This window comes from Sturnira hondurensis, unplaced genomic scaffold (genome assembly GCF_014824575.4).
Source record: "Sturnira hondurensis isolate 20B ecotype Veracruz unplaced genomic scaffold, ASM1482457v3 Scaffold0020642, whole genome shotgun sequence".
Lineage (NCBI taxonomy): Eukaryota > Metazoa > Chordata > Mammalia > Chiroptera > Phyllostomidae > Sturnira > Sturnira hondurensis.
This window is the reverse complement of record NW_028093273.1, coordinates 3,840,517-3,860,615: the sequence shown is the minus strand read 5'-3', so window position 1 is coordinate 3,860,615 and position 20,099 is coordinate 3,840,517. Positions and strand designations below refer to the sequence as shown.

The 20,099-nt window shown below is 41.6% G+C and overlaps 1 protein-coding gene across 1 annotated transcript in view; it reads right to left on the bottom strand.

Moving 5' to 3' along the window:
* Positions 1–20,099, bottom strand: part of PRUNE2 (prune homolog 2 with BCH domain) — a 248,705-nt gene that overhangs the window by 12,119 nt on the left and 216,487 nt on the right. The window contains exons 12-17 of the mRNA XM_037030318.1: positions 12,438–12,611; positions 9,754–9,762; positions 6,843–6,945; positions 6,067–6,198; positions 4,890–4,976; positions 983–1,081 (exon numbers count right to left, since the gene is read on the bottom strand). Coding sequence (XP_036886213.1) covers positions 983–1,081; positions 4,890–4,976; positions 6,067–6,198; positions 6,843–6,945; positions 9,754–9,762; positions 12,438–12,611 — 604 coding nt within the window. The remainder of the gene's footprint in view (positions 1–982; positions 1,082–4,889; positions 4,977–6,066; positions 6,199–6,842; positions 6,946–9,753; positions 9,763–12,437; positions 12,612–20,099) is intronic.

Below are 20,099 nucleotides of genomic sequence, written 5' to 3'. Positions count from 1 at the left end.
TACCTTCCTATTCCTGTAAATGATATAAAGAGAGCATTTGCATGCCCCACACAGCGTAAATAAGCACTAAATAAGAGTCCTCTCCTTTCAGTTTCTGCGCTATTATTTTACCTTTTTTAAGTGAGAACTCTTTTTTTTTCCTGTGGGTGCCCAGATAGGAAGGTCCACTTTCTTATCCATCTTCTGGAGGAAGATGGGGTATCCTTGTCTGTTTTCTTTGAGTTGATGGTAACCTTCCTATCAATTTTTTCAAGTAAAAAACTAGTGAATCAGGCACAGTGAAAGGAAAACATGACCCACAGAAGGCGATGACTCCTTGCAACAATGAAACAAATGGGAGAGTTCACTCTCCTGTGTCCCATTTTTAAGTTGTAGCTCCAACTGGTTATTTAGCTAATTTACACTCTTATTTTGTAGCATAATCCTTGCAATCTTTGGCATCAATACTGAGGCATTACCCTGTGCTGAGTAAGGAAATGTTCCTAACTGTGCCACTTACCACTGAGCTTTATTTTCACCTGAAGGGAACTGTGAAGAAAAAGAATTCAGAAGAAAGCAGAGAGGGTCCTAGGGTATTTTTTCTCTTTTCCTAGGGTCATGCAAGCAAATAACTTTATACAAGGTGATGAAGAAATCCAAGCCATGCTCACACCCTGATGTGTCTGTGGAGTGGAAGACACAGCAATGGATGTGCTGATTAATGTTAGATTTATGCTTTCTTCAAAATGGTAGTAAAATGCAAAGTGAAAATGAGCAATAATCAATCATTTTAAGAGAAAATAATGTGAAAGAGGGTCTAAAAGTACAGAATAGTGATCTTGGGTTGTAAGAAAAATATATACAAGTTGGGAGAATATTTAATATTTGTTTTACACATAACATAACGCCATTCCCCCACTATTTAAGGAATGAATTGTGTTCCCATCTCCTTTCCCAAACATGCAACATTTCTTACCAAATCTTGGAAAGCATCAGGACTTACTTGATGATGCTCTCTGGAATCTGGATGCAATCCATTGGGATCAGTCCACTGAGCTCTGATAAGCTGCTGACATATTTAATTTTACTGCTGAATTTTGAACTAACAAAAGGAAGAAAGGGAAAAAAATACACGATTCATTGCTCCTTCATCCCTCTCAGGGCCACTGCCTCTTCTTGAAAATCCTATTATACTGTGTTTAACACCTTGCCCCAGGATTCACCCTGAGAAGAGGGGCTACATTATTTGAGTAGTTACTATGTGCAAGAGATTATTTTAAGTGGTTTATGTCTATTAACTCATTTATTTCTTAGTATAGTCTAGTGTGGTAGGTAATGCTGTTATTCCCTTTTTAAAAATAAGGAAATCAAGACACAGGGAACTTAGTATTTACCATCAGTGAGTGGCAAAGCCTGACTTCAAACCTGTGTGGTTTGACTGCAGAGTCCGCACTCTCGACCACACATCACATGACCTCCCATGGTTCCTGCCACTCTGCACCATCACTGGTTTCTGGTGTGTCTGCTTTTGTCTGCTTGTTTGTTTTTAACAAGTGAAAATCTTGTCATTAGTTCCTTCAGAATCTACCAATGTTGATACATTTTAAAAGTCTACATAAACTCATTTTCCTCTTTCTCTTTTATTAGTTTTAGTTATATTTTAATGTTTGAAAAACTTTTTTGGTAAAGTTTTAGTCTCGGAATTCATTCCAGATGAACCAAAGTTCAAAAACTGTTTGATGACTGGATTTGGATTACAAACCACTTCCATCTAAATGTTATTATTTTCGATGTGTTAAATGCATAGAAAATAACTTGGAAGGAGACCACTGAAAATGATAAAGAGATGTGCCTCCAGCCCCAGCACAAAGAAATGTGCCACAGTGGTTGAGCGCCAGCCTGCAAACCAAAAGATCGCTGGTTCAATTCCCAGTCAGGGCACAGGCCAGGGTTGCAGGCCAGGTCCCTCTCTTTCTCCCTCCCTCCCCCTTTATCTAAAACATAACAAATAAAGTCTTTAAAAAATGTAGCTCTGAGGAAGAGAGTTAGAAACAGAAATGGTAGCTGTGGAAGGAAGAACTTGGTAAGAACACCTTTCTCTATTACTGGTATAACTGCAAATATTTTAAAAATGAATTATTCCACCCTGGCTGGTGTAGCTCAATGGATTGAGCACAGGCCTGTGAAGCAAAGGGTCACTGGTTTGATTCCCAGTCAGGGCACATGCCTGGGTTGCAGGTCAGGTCCCCAGGAGGGGACACATGAGAGGCAACCACACATTGATGTTTCTCTCCCACTCTCTCCTTTCCTTCCCCTCTCTCTAAAAATAAGTAAATAAAATATTTTTAAAAAGAATTATTCCACTTGCAAGGGAACTTGATCAAGCATTGAACTTTCTCAGATGATTTCAAATGGAAAGGTTCTTCCTGTCTACTGGGGTCATGCTGAGCTGTCTGCCAAGTGCACTTCCTTTTGTTCAACTACTGTGCATTCTGGCAGGAAGCTTTTCAAGGTCAAGTCTCTATACATCTATCGTCCAATTTTACTTGCAGTTTTAACCCTGGGTCACTGGCTATGTCTTGTGAGCAGCCTTCCTCTCTATACAGTCACTTCTAGCCCTCCTGATGAGTCTTGGGTAAACACATACTACCAACCACCCATAAAATAGGCTCGCAATACATTATAGCGGCCTCTTCTTTGGCGTGTAAAAAGTTGGTGTAACTTGATTTGGAAGCGGCATATTTAAAGAGGGTCTTACATGATGAAACTGTAGATACAATGTTGAAGTACTTGAAGTGTGTGACCTTTAAAATTAGGCAGCCAATTAGATTTGAAGCCAGAGTCTCATTTATTGGCTATGTTACCCTAGACCTGGGGATGGCAAACTGTAACCCACAGGCCGAAGGCAACTTATTAACCATTTTTTACAGTTCTTGAGCTAGGAATCATTTTTATGTTTTTTAAATGATTGAAAAATATCAAAACAAGAATATTTTGTGATATAAGCATTTCTGAAAAATTTAACTTCAGTATTCACATATCAAGTTTATTGGAACACAACCATACCTATTGTTTACATATTGTCTGTGGCTGCTCCTGCCCTACAATGGCAGATTTGGTACTTGTGAGGGAGACAGCACAGCCCCCTAAAATATTTACTGTTGGACCCCTTGGAGAGTGGGTTTGCTGGCTCCTGTTTCAGTCAATTTATTGGACCTCACTGAACCTTGGAGCTTTTCCTTGTGTAACAAAAATAGTAAATAACACTTCCTTCAGAAGTCTGTCTTTAGGATTAAATAAAATAAAGCACGTAAGCACTCAATAAACGGAAGCCATTATTATACGCAATTTACCACAACATTATTTGCTATTTTATATTTATTGTTGTTGTCATTATGATTATATTGGAACTCCCTTCAATAAATACTGTTGAATTATAATCATTTTCAGTGTTTTTACAGTAACAAATATTTTGTTATTTAGCAAGAAGAAATATTTGTTTTATATATATAAAAACTGAATTATTTTTAAAAAATCAATAAATCAGTATCAATTCTAATCTTTACTTTTTTATACATTAAACTTTTTACAAGCTTTATCAATGTACACAGATTCCTACTCCTTGTCAAAGTGTTTTCTGCTATCATTAAAATAAATGGCTTTTGTGTACCTTAAATAGTTCATGTTATTTTTAAAGCCATTTGACAGGCACGGTAAAGAGCTGATCTTGCTGAAGGGAGATTAAATCGAATCATGCTACTCATTGGTTGGAAGTGTAAAATGGGAACGTTCAATAACTACAAGTGAACACTGAGCAAAAAAAGGCAGACTCTGGGAGGCACAGTAAAATCGCTGTAAAAAAGGGCGGGGCTGGATTTTAACCTCTAATTTTTTTTTCCAGAAGTAAAGTTATTAGAGTTTTTCCTAGGGATTCATTAATACCTTTGAGGTAGAAAATTTTCAGTTTATGTAATCTGTATCCCAATGTTAGGCAAGACTTTATTTTATTATATTTTTAAAGTTCTCTAGAAAATACATGCTGTCCCTTTCATTTAACTGTTCCAAGTCTTTCTATATCATGGCTATTTTTCTCTCCTTTGCATTCCCCAAATGTGAGGCTATGCAGCGTCTTGCACGACAAACCGGTGAATATTGATTCACTGAAGTGAACTCAGTTGACACCCAGAACCCTAATGGCGGATCAAAAAACGCTGCCAACAGGGCCGCCCGCACTTTCTACCTAACTGTGCTGACCTGCATGATATTCATTCAATAAAAATAGAACAGTGAAGATAAGACACGGCTTCTGCTTCTGTCCTCTGGTTGTCTTTATTTTCTATTGTCACGTTGCTCTGCCTTTTCTATTCTCTAAAATACCATACCCCACTTTAACAGTATTGTCTATTCCTTTTTTTAACGTGGCATGGAAACCCCCCCTTCATCGTCTGTGTTCACAACAGCCAACATAAAGATCATGTTTTATAATAATTGGGGGAAAGTAGTCATTCTGAAATAATATTCACTCTTAATTAGGGACTCTTGCTGGATAGTCCAAAGGGTCTTTCCAGAAAAGGCAGAGGCAAATACGTCAAGTGACCTCTTAGTTTATGAATCCTTGTTTATAGATCAATTAATACTTTTTTTAAATTTTATTTATTTATCTTTAGAGGGGAAGGAGAGAGGGAGAGAGACATCAATGTATGGTTGCCTTTTGCGCGCCCCCTGCTGGGAGTTGGCCTGCAGGGAACTGGCCTGCAACCCAGGCATGTGCCCTGACTGGGAATTGAACCGCGATCCTCTGGTTCGCAGGCCTGTGCTCAATCCACTGAGCTACGCCAGCCAGGGCTCCAATTAATACTTTTTAAAAATCTACTAGTAATGCTTTTACTTTTCTACAATAATAATGATACCTTATAAAGGGTCGTGTCACTGCAAGGATTGTTCTGATGAACCAAGAGGGGTGAACAATGATGAACGATTTTAAGTTCTTCCGCAACCTGTTTTGAAAAGAATATCACTCAGATCCCATTTTCAGAAGGAATTCAACTAAAGGCATTTGCTCTAATAAGAGTGCATAGAAAGAATTCTGGACAAGCTATTATTATTAGCAGGGAGAGTACAGAATAGTTATAATCAACAAAAGATACTTTTTGATATATAATTTGAAACTTTTATGGTTCAAGCCTTATTTTCCCAGAATAAAAGTAAAATAGAATGGCTGTATAAATCTACAGCCATCATGACATGTTTCCATTTAACGATGCTTTTCATTGTTGTCAGCATTATCTTTACTGTTTTAAAAAGAATTTACTCTTACTAGCCTAGCAACTTACACAATTATTCTACCTCTGAGCCTTCACATCTTCTTATGCACAGTGACAATAAAAATGGTATATCATGTGGTTGTTTGGCCTTCAGGCTACAATTTTAATGCTCGTGACTTTCAGGCACATTTTTAACATTAATAATGCTACTTTATGAATGGTTAGGTCAGTTAGTAAATTTTAGTTACAATAACAGGGTACTCATGTATTGTTATGTAAGGAGACATCATAAACTTCTGTGTTTAGGATACTTTCCCTGTACATGGCAATAATATGTTTTGTTCTATTCAAAGCAGTATGAATGAAAGTAAAGTACATTGACGAAGGGGCACCCAAAGGCACCATAGGGGCTAGTGGTTAGTGTGAATTTACAGTGAATGCTGAAATAAGAGCACAGCATTTTCCAAAATCACAGTGGCCCCAGTGCACATAAATACATCAAGATCACATGACACCTGAAAAGAGTCATGGATACCGGTGTCCCAGTTCACATTGCACCTCCATGTGGTGATAACATATGCAGAATTTACAACAGACATGATCAGCAGATCTGAGGTCACAACATAACAAAATCTAGGGAGGATTTGCTTTCTTCAGATTTGGGGCACTAAGTGACACTTTAATGTGTTATCAGTTATTATCTCAACTCTGTGCCATTCAGTGTTCCTGAAATGTAACTGCATTTTTGGTAGATTAACAGAGAGTTTAAAAAGGGAATTATTGAGAAAGCAAAAATAGGGATTAAATAAAGGAGCCCACCTACCGTCTGTCAATCATCTGGTAGCATTTCTTCATCCAGCCCAGCCCTGGCATCTTCCGTCTTGGGGTAGCGCCATTCAAGTACACAATCATATAGTCTTCAGCTACCATCAGCTCTAAAGTGCTTATTACATATCTGATCACAGGAAAGGAGAGGTGTGTTTTCAGCTCCCACATGAAACACTTCATCTTATCTGCATCATAATTATATAGCGTTTAAATGACAGGGTGCATGATATTTAAGAATGCTTGTGCAGATTACCTCTTCACCTTAAGAAGAATCAGTTACCCGAGATCATTTCTGTGAGAGTGAGTATTGTTCATTTATAAGTACGAGTATCTTTTTTTTTTATGCAGGCACACTAAAAAAATGTGTGGGTAAGAAACCTGACTTGGGAAAATGCCAACAATGTTATCATCTGCTAAGTGCAATTCAGATTAAATAAGGGCAGATATAAATGAAGTCAGGTTATCATCGTTGGCCATTGACCCAGAACACGTTATCAGGGAACAAATAGAACACTTCCCCCAGAGGAAACGTTACAGAATTTTCAAACTCGGTCTACACTGGGTGTGTTTTGTTCTCAATTCATTCCACTGGCCAGGATGACTCTAAAGGCTTTAGTCTCTCAAGCAGTGTTCCTTGAGAGAGGCTTCATCGACTTTTTACCAAAGGCTTAGAATATTCTACATCATTTACTTCCTTTCACTAAAGATGCTTATCGGCCACACAGGCCCACAGACATTAACTCAAAGCACTTTGCCGTAAGTATCACTCACAGGAAAAGATGTTCCATGACATAGTGGTAATCCGCCCGACTGCTGTCTGGCAGAAAACAGGCGGCAAACACAATGATGGCATTTAGGCCGTCCCCATAGTACCCTGGGGGACAAACAGAAGAACATTTGTAACCCACTGAAAGCTTTCACAAGATAATATTTAACCGACAAGATAAATCTGGAGGGCCTTGGCAGGTGTTTGGATGTAGATAAAACAGAGCTATCTTTAAGTGAGTATTATATAGACGATACTGTTACAACTATATACACATATTATCTTTCAATGGAAAACATATGTTATATAGAGTTTTAAATACACAGTGTATCTTTACATATATAGGGTACCCATATGTTATGAACAATTATATGTGTTGTACATAGTCACGAATGGGTGTAAAAATATTCAAGTTATCAAAGGGTGGAGATGACAGTTTCTCATTTATGGGTTTCTACTTTGTATGTTTTAAAAAGGTAATTTGTATAATGCTTTTTGCCATAATGACGAAGCAAGGTTCTGAGTAATCACTTTTAGCTCTTTTCACTTTCAGTGTGAATGGAAAACGTAGACACTGCACTGCAACATAACCTCAGATGTACACTTCAGGGACCAGTTGCCAGTGAGCAGACACACGAAACACCTTGGTTTTGACTAAGGGGATAGGTGCACTTGCCTGGAGTGTCCCCACAATCTCCAGATTCAACAGACAGCGTGGAAGCAGGGAAAGTTCCTTGCTTAAAGAATAACTGAGCACAGAATTCAGAGCCTAGTCTCTCAAGGAAGAGGGCACCCTGAAGAAGGGGCGGTCTGGGCGAAGCCCGACACTTTGAGTTTTATGAAAAAAAAAATGCTTTTGAGAAAACTTGGGAATTACTTCCTGGTAACATTGGTGGGGTGGGGGTGGAAAGGTTGCTTGCAGACGGGGTGAAAAAATAGGCAGTGGGAGATGCAGACAAGTGGGATCACTGTAACTCCAAGGGTCAAGGAGCACGGAGCGATATCTCAGGACGTTTTGCCCACTTCTGAAAGCCCTGCTCCGTCCAGGCTGTGTTCCTTAGAGCCCATCTTTGAAATCCATGGGGGTAGTTGACTGGATCCCCACAGGTTTGAGTGTGGAACCTCGTGTGCCTTTCCAGGCTTAAAATGGAAGCAGTGTGCTGTATTTTCGTATGTCTTATATCTCCTTTTAAACACTTGCAATTTTTGTCAGCCAACATAGTTTTGGACTTCAGAATCATTACAGGAGAGCTCCCCCCAAAGCGCTGAGTAGGAGGACAGGACACGCCCTCACGCCCCACCCCGCGCTCCGGGAACCAAGCGTACCTCAGTCTCCCTGCTCTAAGCAGCCCTCTGTTTGCACGGCAGTGAAGCACTGGCTGGGTACGGATTTGGATGGGCTTAACTCTTGAAAAGCAGTTTAATAAGACGTTCTCAACAAAGAGAGAGTGTGATTCTACCACAAAAGAGGTGGGGGAAGAAAGTGGTACCACCTAAAAATATACCAAATTATGGGTTCGCGTGTATTACTAATTTGCGGTTGTTGTATGCCACATTTACAGAAGAGCCACCTATGTGAGTGCACATCCGATGAAACACGTGTTTGTGAGACGGACTGCAGTAGCTTCCCTCTGGACTTTTTGCCTCAGTTCCAGCATTTCCAGTATGTTGATACTTGTGAACTTCTTTTTAGAATGTGATATGAAGAAAAATGATAGAAAGAAGATATATTTTAACACAAAAGGTATTTGTTCCTTTAAGAAGGAATGAATTTCCTTTAAGAAGCTTTATACCTAACTGGAAATCCATAAAGGATAAGGTGACTTAGCTACACTGACCCTCCACCACGAAGGTGTGCAATGTGGACTGAGCACGATGAAAAATGCGGCTTCCTCAAAAAAGACGACAAACATGAATCCCACTTAAAAACACATACAAAAGCATCTTTCTAAACGTAGCTGTCTGACTATCAGAATAACTTCAAGATCATGACTGCTCAGTTACTTTGACTTCTTTTTCTATTTCTGAAGAATTCCTAAGATATTTTTAAAAAATGAAAGCCTGAGGTTTATCGACTGGGTTTCAGATCTTGTCTCACGTGGCAGTTCAGCCCTGCATCACTGCTTGTCCTTAGGATGACGTGTCACGTCGGATGGGGGTCACTCCACCAATCCTTAGGACCAAGTTACCACCTTCTGACCACTGCCCGAGTCAGGAGTGCCTCTTTGGGTGAACGTTTCTGAAGTTTACAAATGAAGGTGGCTTTTTGCACTTGGGGGCAGAGCGACAGTTGGAAGGGAAGAAGAGAGAGGAAGGAAACAGGAAGAGAGGAGGAGATGTAAGAACAGAAATGGAAGGAAAAGGCTTCCTTGTGAGAGTTCTCCTTCTAAGACGAGAGTTGGTGCCATCCTTGTGAGGCTTTGGAGACAAAGGGCAACCACCGACAGAGTGCAATAACCAGCATGCGAGGGACCACTGCCCCTGGTCGCTCACAGACATCTGTGAGGGGGTCGACTAACCCAATTTCTATTCCAAAGGTGCAGCTCACCCAAGTGAAGTTGCCTATCAGCAACTTGATGAGGTGTTTGAAGTTTGGGTTCTAAAAACATGCATTTTATTAGACTTGATTCTCAATAACTGTGAGGGGCATCCAGGGTGTGCGTGTTGAGGTGCGTGAGCAACCCCACCGTGGTGCTTCCTGAGACCCTCTACAGCAGTGATGCAAACCTTACCTGAGGCAGAACAGAGAAGCATGAAAGGGACGTAACACAAGTTTGCTGGCCCACAAATGGGATGGAGAGAGAAGGAAAGATGTCACAGTTGCCACCAAAACATACACACACACACACACCAGCCAGCAACTCTTCTCCTCATTCTTTCCAGGATCATTTGATCAGCAACTGCAGAGAAGGTTACCTGAATCTCCTATAATGAAATGAGAAGTAAAAACAGAAACAAAAACAAAAAAACAAGAAACTCCTTATTACAATGCTTTGGCGTGACTGTCCTTGTCATTTAAATGTGTTCTCTGTTTCAAGTTCAAATAAAGCCAGTTCTGGCCTCACTGTTGGCTAATCCAAACCACCCAGACCTCCCTTTGCTTTTTTATAGAAGCAGATGGCAGGAATATTGCTCATGGGCTCCTAGGAGGGCACCCTCATTTGACTGATGAAGTAACTGAGGCCCAGAGAAGTTAAGTGACATACCAAGGTCATGGACTAATTAGTGGCAATGATGGGTCTTGAACCCTGTTATGTTACATGTGTACAGGGCTTCCAGCAATAACAGAAAACTGAATTATTTGTTCAAATATCACTCTCGCACACTGATATTCCCAACTGGCATGGACACTGGTAAGGCCTTGTTTCCCAGTTAATTTATGCAGCTCTTTGAATCACCCCACCCCCATCTCGCAGTTGCACAGAGCACAAACAGCTGGCACTTTTCCATTGGCCTGAACGGGGAAACTTCCTTATGGTGAAATGCAAGACACCAAGACAAGATTTATGTTCTCTATGGAGTGCTGCTTTTTAAATGCTCATCAGAAGCCAGGATGACAAACTCCACAGATTGGTAAGCATGGAGTATTGCTTTAGCATCAGTAAGGTCCAAGAAAGTGATGTGAGCTTCCAACACAGAAGACAGTGCTCTGGCAAATTCAGATGTAACATCTGAATGATCTTTACCTAGAGAGCACAAAAGCCATTGAGGGTGTAGGAAGAGGTGGCATCTCGCTAGTGTGCCGGGTGCGTGCAGTCAGGGCACGCTCATGCAGGCCAGCACCTGGAGAGAGACGAGGAGGAGCTGGGGAGGGGAAAGGTGGCCTTGCCTTCCGAACAAACTGGACAGTCAGTCACACAGCCAAAAACCGAGCTCACAACACACATGGAGAGGAGCTAATGCCAAGGGGAGGAGGTGGCAGGGACGGAGGGCACAGCAAACCAGGTTATCCCGGAGAGGACAGCTCAATTATCACAAAGAAGGTGATAGGCAGAAGCAGGGGCTTTTTCTGACCCTAGTGTACGAAGGACAACCACTCTCTCTTAATTCAGGCAGCAGATGCACCCGCTCAACCCACGTAACTGTCCTGTGATGCAGGAAAGAACAAGCAGGCGGGAGTGCTGGGAGAGTGGGAGGTGTGAGGAGAGCAGCGAAGCAGTGAGCCTGTCTTCTCCACAACAAAAGGGGTCCGCATTGAAGACAGAGGGGTAGAAATTTATAGAAATTATCACTCTTCTACGATTTTCTTGGTACTTTCTAGGATGAGCTCAGGGTACCTTTATAGTCAGCCTTTGATTTGCTTTTATTTCCAAAAAGCAAACAAGTCTTGCCTCCTTTGCATATGGTAGGCGGTGCAAAGGAGGTTGGACCTTCTGGGAACATCTGGGTGATGTTCAGGTTGTGGTTTTCATCACAGCCAAAGGGTTATGACTCTGTGACCAGATGTCTGTCAGCTTCAGTGAGATCAAGCTAGAAGTTTCCCTCAGAGGAAACCGTCCAGCCCCACAGTAGCCATCATGGGGACACATTACCATTTCAGCTCACACAGTGAAGCAGGAAAAAGGAAGGTCGAGAACGCCTATTGGCATTTTCTTTTACTGTCATTCATGGTCAGAGTCCCTGGGTGGTTAGATACTTAACTGCAGGTAGCAAGGCATAGGGGGATGGAAAGTGGGTAATTGGCTGGTGGAGGAAACTTTGATTGCAAAAACAAAATGTCCTTTTGCGAGTTAAAAAACAGAAGCTATGAGTTTCATGTCATTCCAAGACACTTATTTCCCTGCCCTTGTTGAGGAAGAGAGAACAGTGTTTGCCTGGTCAGCTTACACTTCTCTGAGACAGCGGAGTGGTCAGGGCGGTGCCTCAGGTCTGCAGGAGAGGGGAGCATGCAGCGGAAAAACGAGAAAGCTGTTCATGTTTTCTGAAGTGGACAACGTTAAACGTGTTGCTTGTGCTCATCTGACTTTTTGTGAATCCCAAATCAGTCAGGGCTCTGCAGCCCCAAGAAAGCACGGGAGATACAAAACTCAGCTTTTTCTCTCTCCCTTGTCTGTCCCGAAGGCTTCGGCTAGAACTGGCCGCTGTCGGGCATAGGTGTGATGGAGTTTACAGAAAAGCCAGTTTCAGGTAGTGGGGAAAGCATGACAAGGCTGAGTCTGAAAAGATTTCCTACAGCTTCTGAAGAGGATTTAAATGACAATTTTGTAATTAGAAGCAGTTCTAATGTAGTGATCTTAACTACAGGCTGTGGTGGTATGAATTCAAAACTGTTCAGTTAAAACCTACAATCAACCCAGATGAATTCCCAACAGACACTGTTAAATTGGACAACTATGGCTTTCAAGAAATTAACATAGGAGATTATAGCTATCAGTTGTGTGCTATGAAAAGCGTTTTCACACTGGAAAGTTATCTTTATTTGGTAGGCTTTCATGTTTGTGGAATTGAGAAGTAATATACTTAGCTCTCTAGTCCCCCAAACATTGGTTGCCCGATGGGGTCTTTGGGGTGTCATGCTGCAGAGAACCCCAGTTTTGTTTTCTGATTAAAAATATGGCTGCCTGTCACCCAGTTCCCAGATTCACACAGAGCTGGACTACCTCCATGAGAAATGACTCTCCTGTAGGGTTCGATGACCTTCATGTCAATCCTCTGCTCCTGTTCTCCAATCACCACCGTCCTCCACAACCGGTTGTCTTCCCGCTCCTCCTCCGCTGTGTATTCCGGAATGGACTCGGACTCTTGGCCAGAATCTTTGTTGGCTGTGGGACCCTCTGGAAATGAAGCACAGAGCCAGACTGAAGGAGCAAAAGCCATGCAGCCAAGGCAGCTCAGCAACCAGCTGCCTCCTGGCAGAGGCAACCAGAGGGATGGAACTCACTGTTTTGTGTGACTCATTGAGCTTAACCTGATCACATGCAGGACACTCAGTAAAGCTTTATTCCTCGCTCATTGAACAACCCAATCTACTGCTCAGGCCAAGCTGAGCCTGAGTGCAGATGCAAGGCTAGAGCTGTCCTATGTCGGTAGTGGTCCAAGAGGGTATAGGCTAATGCCAGTTCACCTTGATCACATGGGTTGAAGACCACAGGCTTCTATGATGGGGTAAAGGCTATTTATCAGGTCCAGATAACCTTGTTCTCTTTGGAACACATTTTCTGGTGTAGCCTGAGTGCGCAGTCTTAGTATCTTGATGATTCCGCCGTCCGGGCCCTGTTCTAAGGCTCTTACATTGGAGCTGAACCTGCTTCCCTATTGGGAGCACATCAGGTCGTTCGTTTTATGTGCTTCCTATGGATTTGTCAAAATGTGCCACAGCAAGACTTCACAGTAAGCAAGAAAATAACTTTGTAGGCCAGAAATGGTCCAAGGCCAGAAATTCTCAAGGCTCCTATTTGTGGGTACGGAAGGCAATAAACAAGCCCACTGAGCATCTTGGGGGAGAAATACACTCCCTACTCTTGTGCATCCAGAAAAAGCAATCGTGTTAAGTTTTTTAGGAAGAGAAAGGAGCGATTTTGTTTCTATTTTTACTTCAAGAACTAGCAGAGTTGAGCAGTGATGGCTCTTTGTAGGTTTAAGTAATTTGAAAGAAAACATTACTTGTAACTTTCAAAATAGTTCCGTGAGATATTATCTATCTTATTTTTCCATTCAAAAAGTGACCTTTCATTTACTTGTGTTTTTTAAAAATCCTCACCTGGGAACATGCTTATTAATTTTAGAGAGAAAGGAAGGAAGAAAGAAACATTGATGTGAGAGAGAAACATTGATGGGCTGCCTCCCATATGTGCCCTGACCAGAGATGGAACCTGTAGCCCTTTGGAACATGGGACAATGCTCCCACCCACTGACCCACCCAGCCAGAGCTACCTGTATTCTTTTAATGGAACTTTGATAATAATAGCAACTACCATGTGTCAGGCACAGTAGTAGGTATTATACGATACTAATGCAAAAACTCACTGAAGCAGTTACCTCAGGTCAGAGTGTTACAAAGCAAGTATAGTTAAACCCTCACCTTTTCTATTCTTCTGAGCTTCTATTCTTCTATATTGTAACTTGAACATGTGATTGTCTCATTCTTACTTATTTCACTACGAGCCTGTGAGTACCTGGGGCTAAGAAACTCCGCCTGAGTTACCTTTAACATTCATCTCCACACTTAGCTTGGAAACCTGCACAGGGTACTCAATAAAAATTGGGAGGGCGCGTGGTTAAGTAGAACTTGGACACGTTCCTGGAAATACCGGTAATCTGGCAAGAATCCACCACAAAGCCATTATGTTTCGGAAGATTCCATAAGAAACATTCAAACATGTCTAATTACCTGTGACTTAGGATAGTAAAATGAAGTCCAGTTTGGAAGCAATCCCAGGGTGTTTTGCCAATACCAACAGCAACCACCACCTACAGAGCCTGGCCTCACTCTGGCTTCCTCTGTGTTCCCACTGGCGCTCAGCCGCTTGCGATGGAAAGCAGCAACCTTGCACTGCAGCTCAAGCATAGCGTCACTCGTGCAAATCCATCCCTCTGCGTGTGGCGTCCCTTCCTGCTTCTCTCTTCCGCCTTGGGTTCGGGACCTTGGATGCTCATCTGAGCTCCCTTCCTGGTACTACCTCTTCCATCTGGTCGCTGCGCTTTCTGAACTCTGGGCTCTGATGGGGGCTTGTCTTCTGATGCTCCTGTACACACATGCTCTCCCCTGCAATGAGCTCACCATCCACTAACCAAGCCCTCTTTATCCTGTTTTGGACTTTCTGGCCTGCTCTAAATTTGCCCTGGGGATTGGGGTGGGGTTGTTTTGTTTTCCGCATGTTTTAATGAGGCTAGTTTGTTATAAAGTTTTGTACATTGTTTTCTTTTTTCTGGTTATAAAAGCAAAAGTACAAGCAATACAGAAATTGTTTGCGAAAACAGCAAAAATCTCCAGTGCGACTCTCGCACATTGTTTGATATCTGTTCTTCTTTCCATGTGCATGTGGACACACAGACTTTTCCCCCCAAAAGTATGATTGCTCTGAATCTCATGCATGTTCTGTCCACACTGCTCTACAACGTGTCCTCTTTAATACTATTGCATAGGTTTCTTTTTGTCTCCATGTATGCAAACTCTGTTTGTTTTATTTACTTATTTTTGAATCCCTGCCTGAGGATAACATCCATTGATTCAGAGAGAGAGAGAGAGAGAGAGAGAGAGAGAGAGAGAACAAAACACCATCGTGTGAGAGAAAAACTCTAGGGGACTGATTTGTTTTCATCTGGCAAATGTGACTCAGCTCTGTAAGGAAAACCTACAGAAGCGAAGTGGTGGGCAGGAGCCAGACCCTCAGAGTTTTCCCGAGGGAATCAGGCCTAGAAAATGCATATAGATTGTTATGGCTTGCTCTTGCTAAAATTCCACCACCCTGGTCTAAAACAACAACTGTGTATTGTCTATCTTCAAGGTAATATCCAAAACTTGTGTGACTTTTCCCAAGGATGGAGCTAATCAGCTCATCACCATCCCCCTCTGCATGTTATTTTTATTTCCTTACCTAGAATGTAGACAATAATATTCTATGTGATAGATAATAAATCTTTCTCTGATGTAAGACCCCAGGAAAACAATAAAAGCCTGTCTAAGCAAGGGTCGGGGCGCTCCCCTCTTGAGGGAGTGGCCGAGGCATCCATAGGCACTCTCCCCTTGAGAGAGTAGTCATGACGTCCCCCTTTTCTCCACAGGATTGTTGTCGCCTGTGCATTTATTCTCATCCTCAGCCACAACAGGCGGACTCTGCTGGCTGGAGTTCACCACAAAACACATTAATCAATTGTTACACACACCCCAACTAGGGACACATCGGCACCCTAGGCATGTGCCCTGACTGGGAATTGAACCAGTGACCTTTCGGTGCAAAGGATGATGCTCCAACCAACTGAGCCACCCAGCCAGGGCCACTCTGCTTGTTGGAGAGTAAATACATTTTATTGATGTATTTTAGTTTATCAATCCCATAGCAATAAAAATTTCAGTTTATTTTATTGTTCCTTGGAAAGAATCTGCTTCAGTAAATACCTTTGTACAGCTATCTTACCTCTTTTGAGTACCTATTGCTATAGGCTACACTTCTCTAGTGGAATGCAGGATCAGAGGGTATAGCACCTAAGGTTTTCACAAACATTTTCCCTTGAAAATATCACACCAAAAATGTATGAGGGTCCCCGTGTCCCCACACTGTCACAAACACTGGAGCTTATCACAGATTTCAACCTCTGACAATTTAGTGTGAAACCTCTTTGTTGTTCTAATTTGTATTTATTTAATTATTAAAGACTGGGGATTTTTAAGTATTGATTGGCCATTGATATTTCTCTCACTGAGAGGGACGCACTTGCTAAGTTCCTTAGCTATTGCTTTTATTAATTTATTGGAGTTCTTTATATAGAACTTTGTCAGGTATTGCAATTATTTTCCTGCCTGATGCTTACCATTTAAATTTGTGTCCTTTCTAAGTGGAAATGTGATATTTTATGTTGTTGACTCTGTTAATCTTTGTCTTCATGTTTTTTACTATTGTATCATAAGAAAGGACACATACACATACATTTTCCTATAGTTTATCCTCAAAAACATTATTATTGTTAATTTTAGTATAAAAGTCTGAGGTTGGGCCTTTTTGCGAAATGCTACTGCTGATGTTTCAGAGGGTGGGCACTGGCCAGTTGCTGGGGTCCCTTGTCCTTCCCCACCTGAGGACTGGCGTAAGTGGGCAAGATCGGTCAGGTAAGAACTAGGGGGTGGAGTAAATTGTTGTACTCACGGTACTCAGTTTTAGAAGTCCACAATATAAGCTCATCAGAAGAAAAGCTAGCTTTATTGACTTCCTTGTATTAGTCATATAGTCCTGATCTTAAAAATAATTTTGCTGTAACTACAAAGCACCATCCTCCCTCAAACTAGCATTTTCTTACGATTTTGAAAAAGTTCAGGTCTCATTTAACTCTTTATGCCCTGACTTCCAGATTTAATTTTTGATATCAGGCCATCTCTACTAAGAAATGCTTGATTTTCTTTGTCTCCTTTTTAAATATATATATTTTATTGATTATGCCATTACAGTTGTCCGACTTCCCCCACTTCATTCCCCTCCACCCTGCACACCCCCTCCCACCCACATTCCCCCCATTTGGTTCATGTTCATGTGTCATAAGTTCTTTAGCTTCTACATTTCCCACACTACTCTTGCCCTCTCCCTATTTTCTACCTACCATCTATGCTACTTATTCTCTGTACCTTCTCCCCCCTCCTCCTCCCACTCCCCTGTTGCTAACCTTCCATGTGATCATTTCTGTGGCTCCACTCCTGTTTTAGCTATCTGCTTTGTTTGCTTTGTTTTAGGTGTGGTTGTTAACAACTGTGAGTTTGCTGTCCTTTCACTGTTCATATTTTTATCTTCTTTTTTTTAGATAAGTCCCTTTAACATTTCATATACTAAGGGCTTGGTGATGATGAACTTCTTGAATTTGACCTTATCTGAGAAGCACTTTATCTGCCCTTCCATTCTAAATGAAAGCTTTGCTAGATAGAGCAATCTTGGATGTAGGTCCTTGCCTTTCATGACTTGGAATACTTCTTTAGCCCCTTCTTGCCTGTAAGGTCTCTTTTGAGAAATCAGCTAACAATATGATGGGAACTCCTTTGTAGGTGACTGTCCCCTTATCTCTTGCTGCTTCTAGAATTCTCTCCTTCATTTTAATCTTGGCTAATGTAATTATGATGTGCCTTGGTGTGTTCCTCCTTGGGTCTACCTTCTTTGGGACTCTCTGAGCTTCCTGGACTTCCTGGAAGTCTATTTCCTTTGCCAGACTGGGGAAGTTCTCCTTTCTTATTTGTTCAAATAAGGTTTCCACTTGTTGCTCTTACTCTTCCCCTTCTGGTACCCCTATGATTTGGATGTTGGAACGTTTAAAGATGTCCTGGAGGTTCCTAAGCCTCTGCTCATTTTTTTGAATTCTCATTTCTTCATTCCTTTCTGGTTGGATGTTTTATTCTTCCTTCTGGTCCACTCCATTTATTTCAGTCCCAGTTTTCATTCCATCACTATTGGTTCCCTGTGCATTTTCCTTCATTTCACTTAGTGTAACCTTCATTTTTTCATCTAATTTGCAACTAAAATCAACCAGTTATGTGAGCATCCTGATCACCAGCGTTTTGAATTGTGCATCTGATAGGTTGGCTATCTCTTGGTCACTTAGAAGTATTGGCTCTGGGGTTTTGATTTGTTCTTCTGATTGAGCCATTTTTGGTCAGGTCGCACCTGTTATGTATGAGGGGCAGAGCCTTAGGTGTTCACCAGGGCGGGTTAACCCCGTGGCTGGGTTGTGATGCTGTATGTGGGGGCGGGGTCAGAGAGGGAACAATAGCACTTGTTCTGCGCTCTCTTGGATTTCAGTCCCTTCTGCTGCTTCCCACAAGCAAATTGAGCCCTTCTGGTGTTGGTTCCCAGGTGGGTGGGCTTGTGTATCTTCTAGGACCCTGTGGGTCTCTCCAACAAACACCCCTATGAGGCTGGGAGTCTCTCCCAGCACCTTTTCAATCAGTGCTTTTAGGCTTTATTTCCTGTCGCTGGAGCCCTGGCTTGTGAGGTCTGTCTCGCTGCCCATTTTTGCCTAGTTTATCTCCATACGAATGTGTGACCATGGTCAGCCCTGTGCTGCCCGCACTCCTGCATCTGGCTGCCACTGTCTTTTTCTGCCGTGACCCCTCTCTGCCGGCCGCCGACTCTGCCCCTCTTACCAGTTTGGTTGAATGGTTGTCAGACTTTGGTACAGTTCAATTTTCTGTTTGTTCTGATTGTGTTTTTGTTTCTAAATCTTTGTTGTCCTTAATTTTGGTTGTGTGAGGAGGCACAGTATTTCCACCTATGTCTCCATCTTGGCTGGAAGCCCCTGTCTCCTTTTTTTTTAATAACACATTTTTCTCCCTGGTCACTGTCGACATCACTTAAGCCCTGGCATGCAGAGAAGTCAGCTGGAACATCTGCTCTTGTCTTCTGTGAAATGTTGTGGTACACAAGCTCCTGAACATCCTCTGATGGACAGACCACAGTGGGGAATTCAGTGTGGGTGTCATTATGCACTAGCTAGAGATGACATCCGCTGCGGCCTTCTAGCAGGACACCTACATCTGGGAAAGGTAACAAGCTATCTACATTATGGCCTTGCACTGATAATGTGAATAATCTTAGAAGACATTATGCTTGAATTTTTCTTGTTAGAGGAAAGACATTCTGGATACAATCGACAAGTCTTTAAAGTTCTTTCTTTCTTTTCTTTCTTTTTGGTGACAAAGAACAGGCAGGCAAAAAATTTGAATGTAAAATCTCAGCATATGGAAGCACAAAGAAAAATCATCCTCTTAGACCACACCATTATGGCACGAGGTTGTTTGTGGATAAAAGAAAATAACCTTAACATTAAATTAGTTTATATGCAGAGTTAAAACACGGAATTGATTTTATAAGTGGGATGCCTGCGAGCTGTGAAAATAATACAAGACAGTAGGTAGGGAAGTTAAATGAAGTGACTCCCTGATTATCTGGAAACAAATACTGGAGTACCTTATTCCCAGAGAAAATGATCTGTCATTAGAGGTTAATTTGAGAAAAGGTAGCTTAGACGGGGTCACTAAACATCACTAAGGAAGAGAAAATGTTTCTTTAAACATTCTTCTCAGAAGTATTCAGGCTAAAAAGTGTTATCATTTTTCCATTTCCCTTATGAAAAGCTTTAGCTGAGATCTGAATTATGGTAAAAATAACTTTGCAGTTGGTTTGGAAAGCAGAAATAGGTCATCTTTCCTGACCTTCAGAATATATTGAAGTTTCTAATATTAGTATAACAAAGCATTAAAAAGAAAACTCAGATCTATCTTAATAGAATAGATCTATTCCATTTCTTAGTAGACTAGAACAGTGAAGGCCCCAAAGTCCTTCACTATCTACATACGTATTTCTGATATCCATCGCACTTGTAAATACTAAAGAAAGTCAAACCTTAATTCTGTCAGTACTTTCATATTTTTCTACTATTTGGATACAATTATTCAGGAAAATTTCTTGCAGGTAAAGGCTAATTTAACTTTTGATAGTGAAATTCTAAACTCTTTGATAAGCAAAATCACATTGTTGGGCAATAACCTGGCAGTGACGTGTGGTCACCAGCTACGTGTAAAACAGGCAATGGCTTGGAAGTCCTTCAAGCACGTGGTCAAGCGAGAG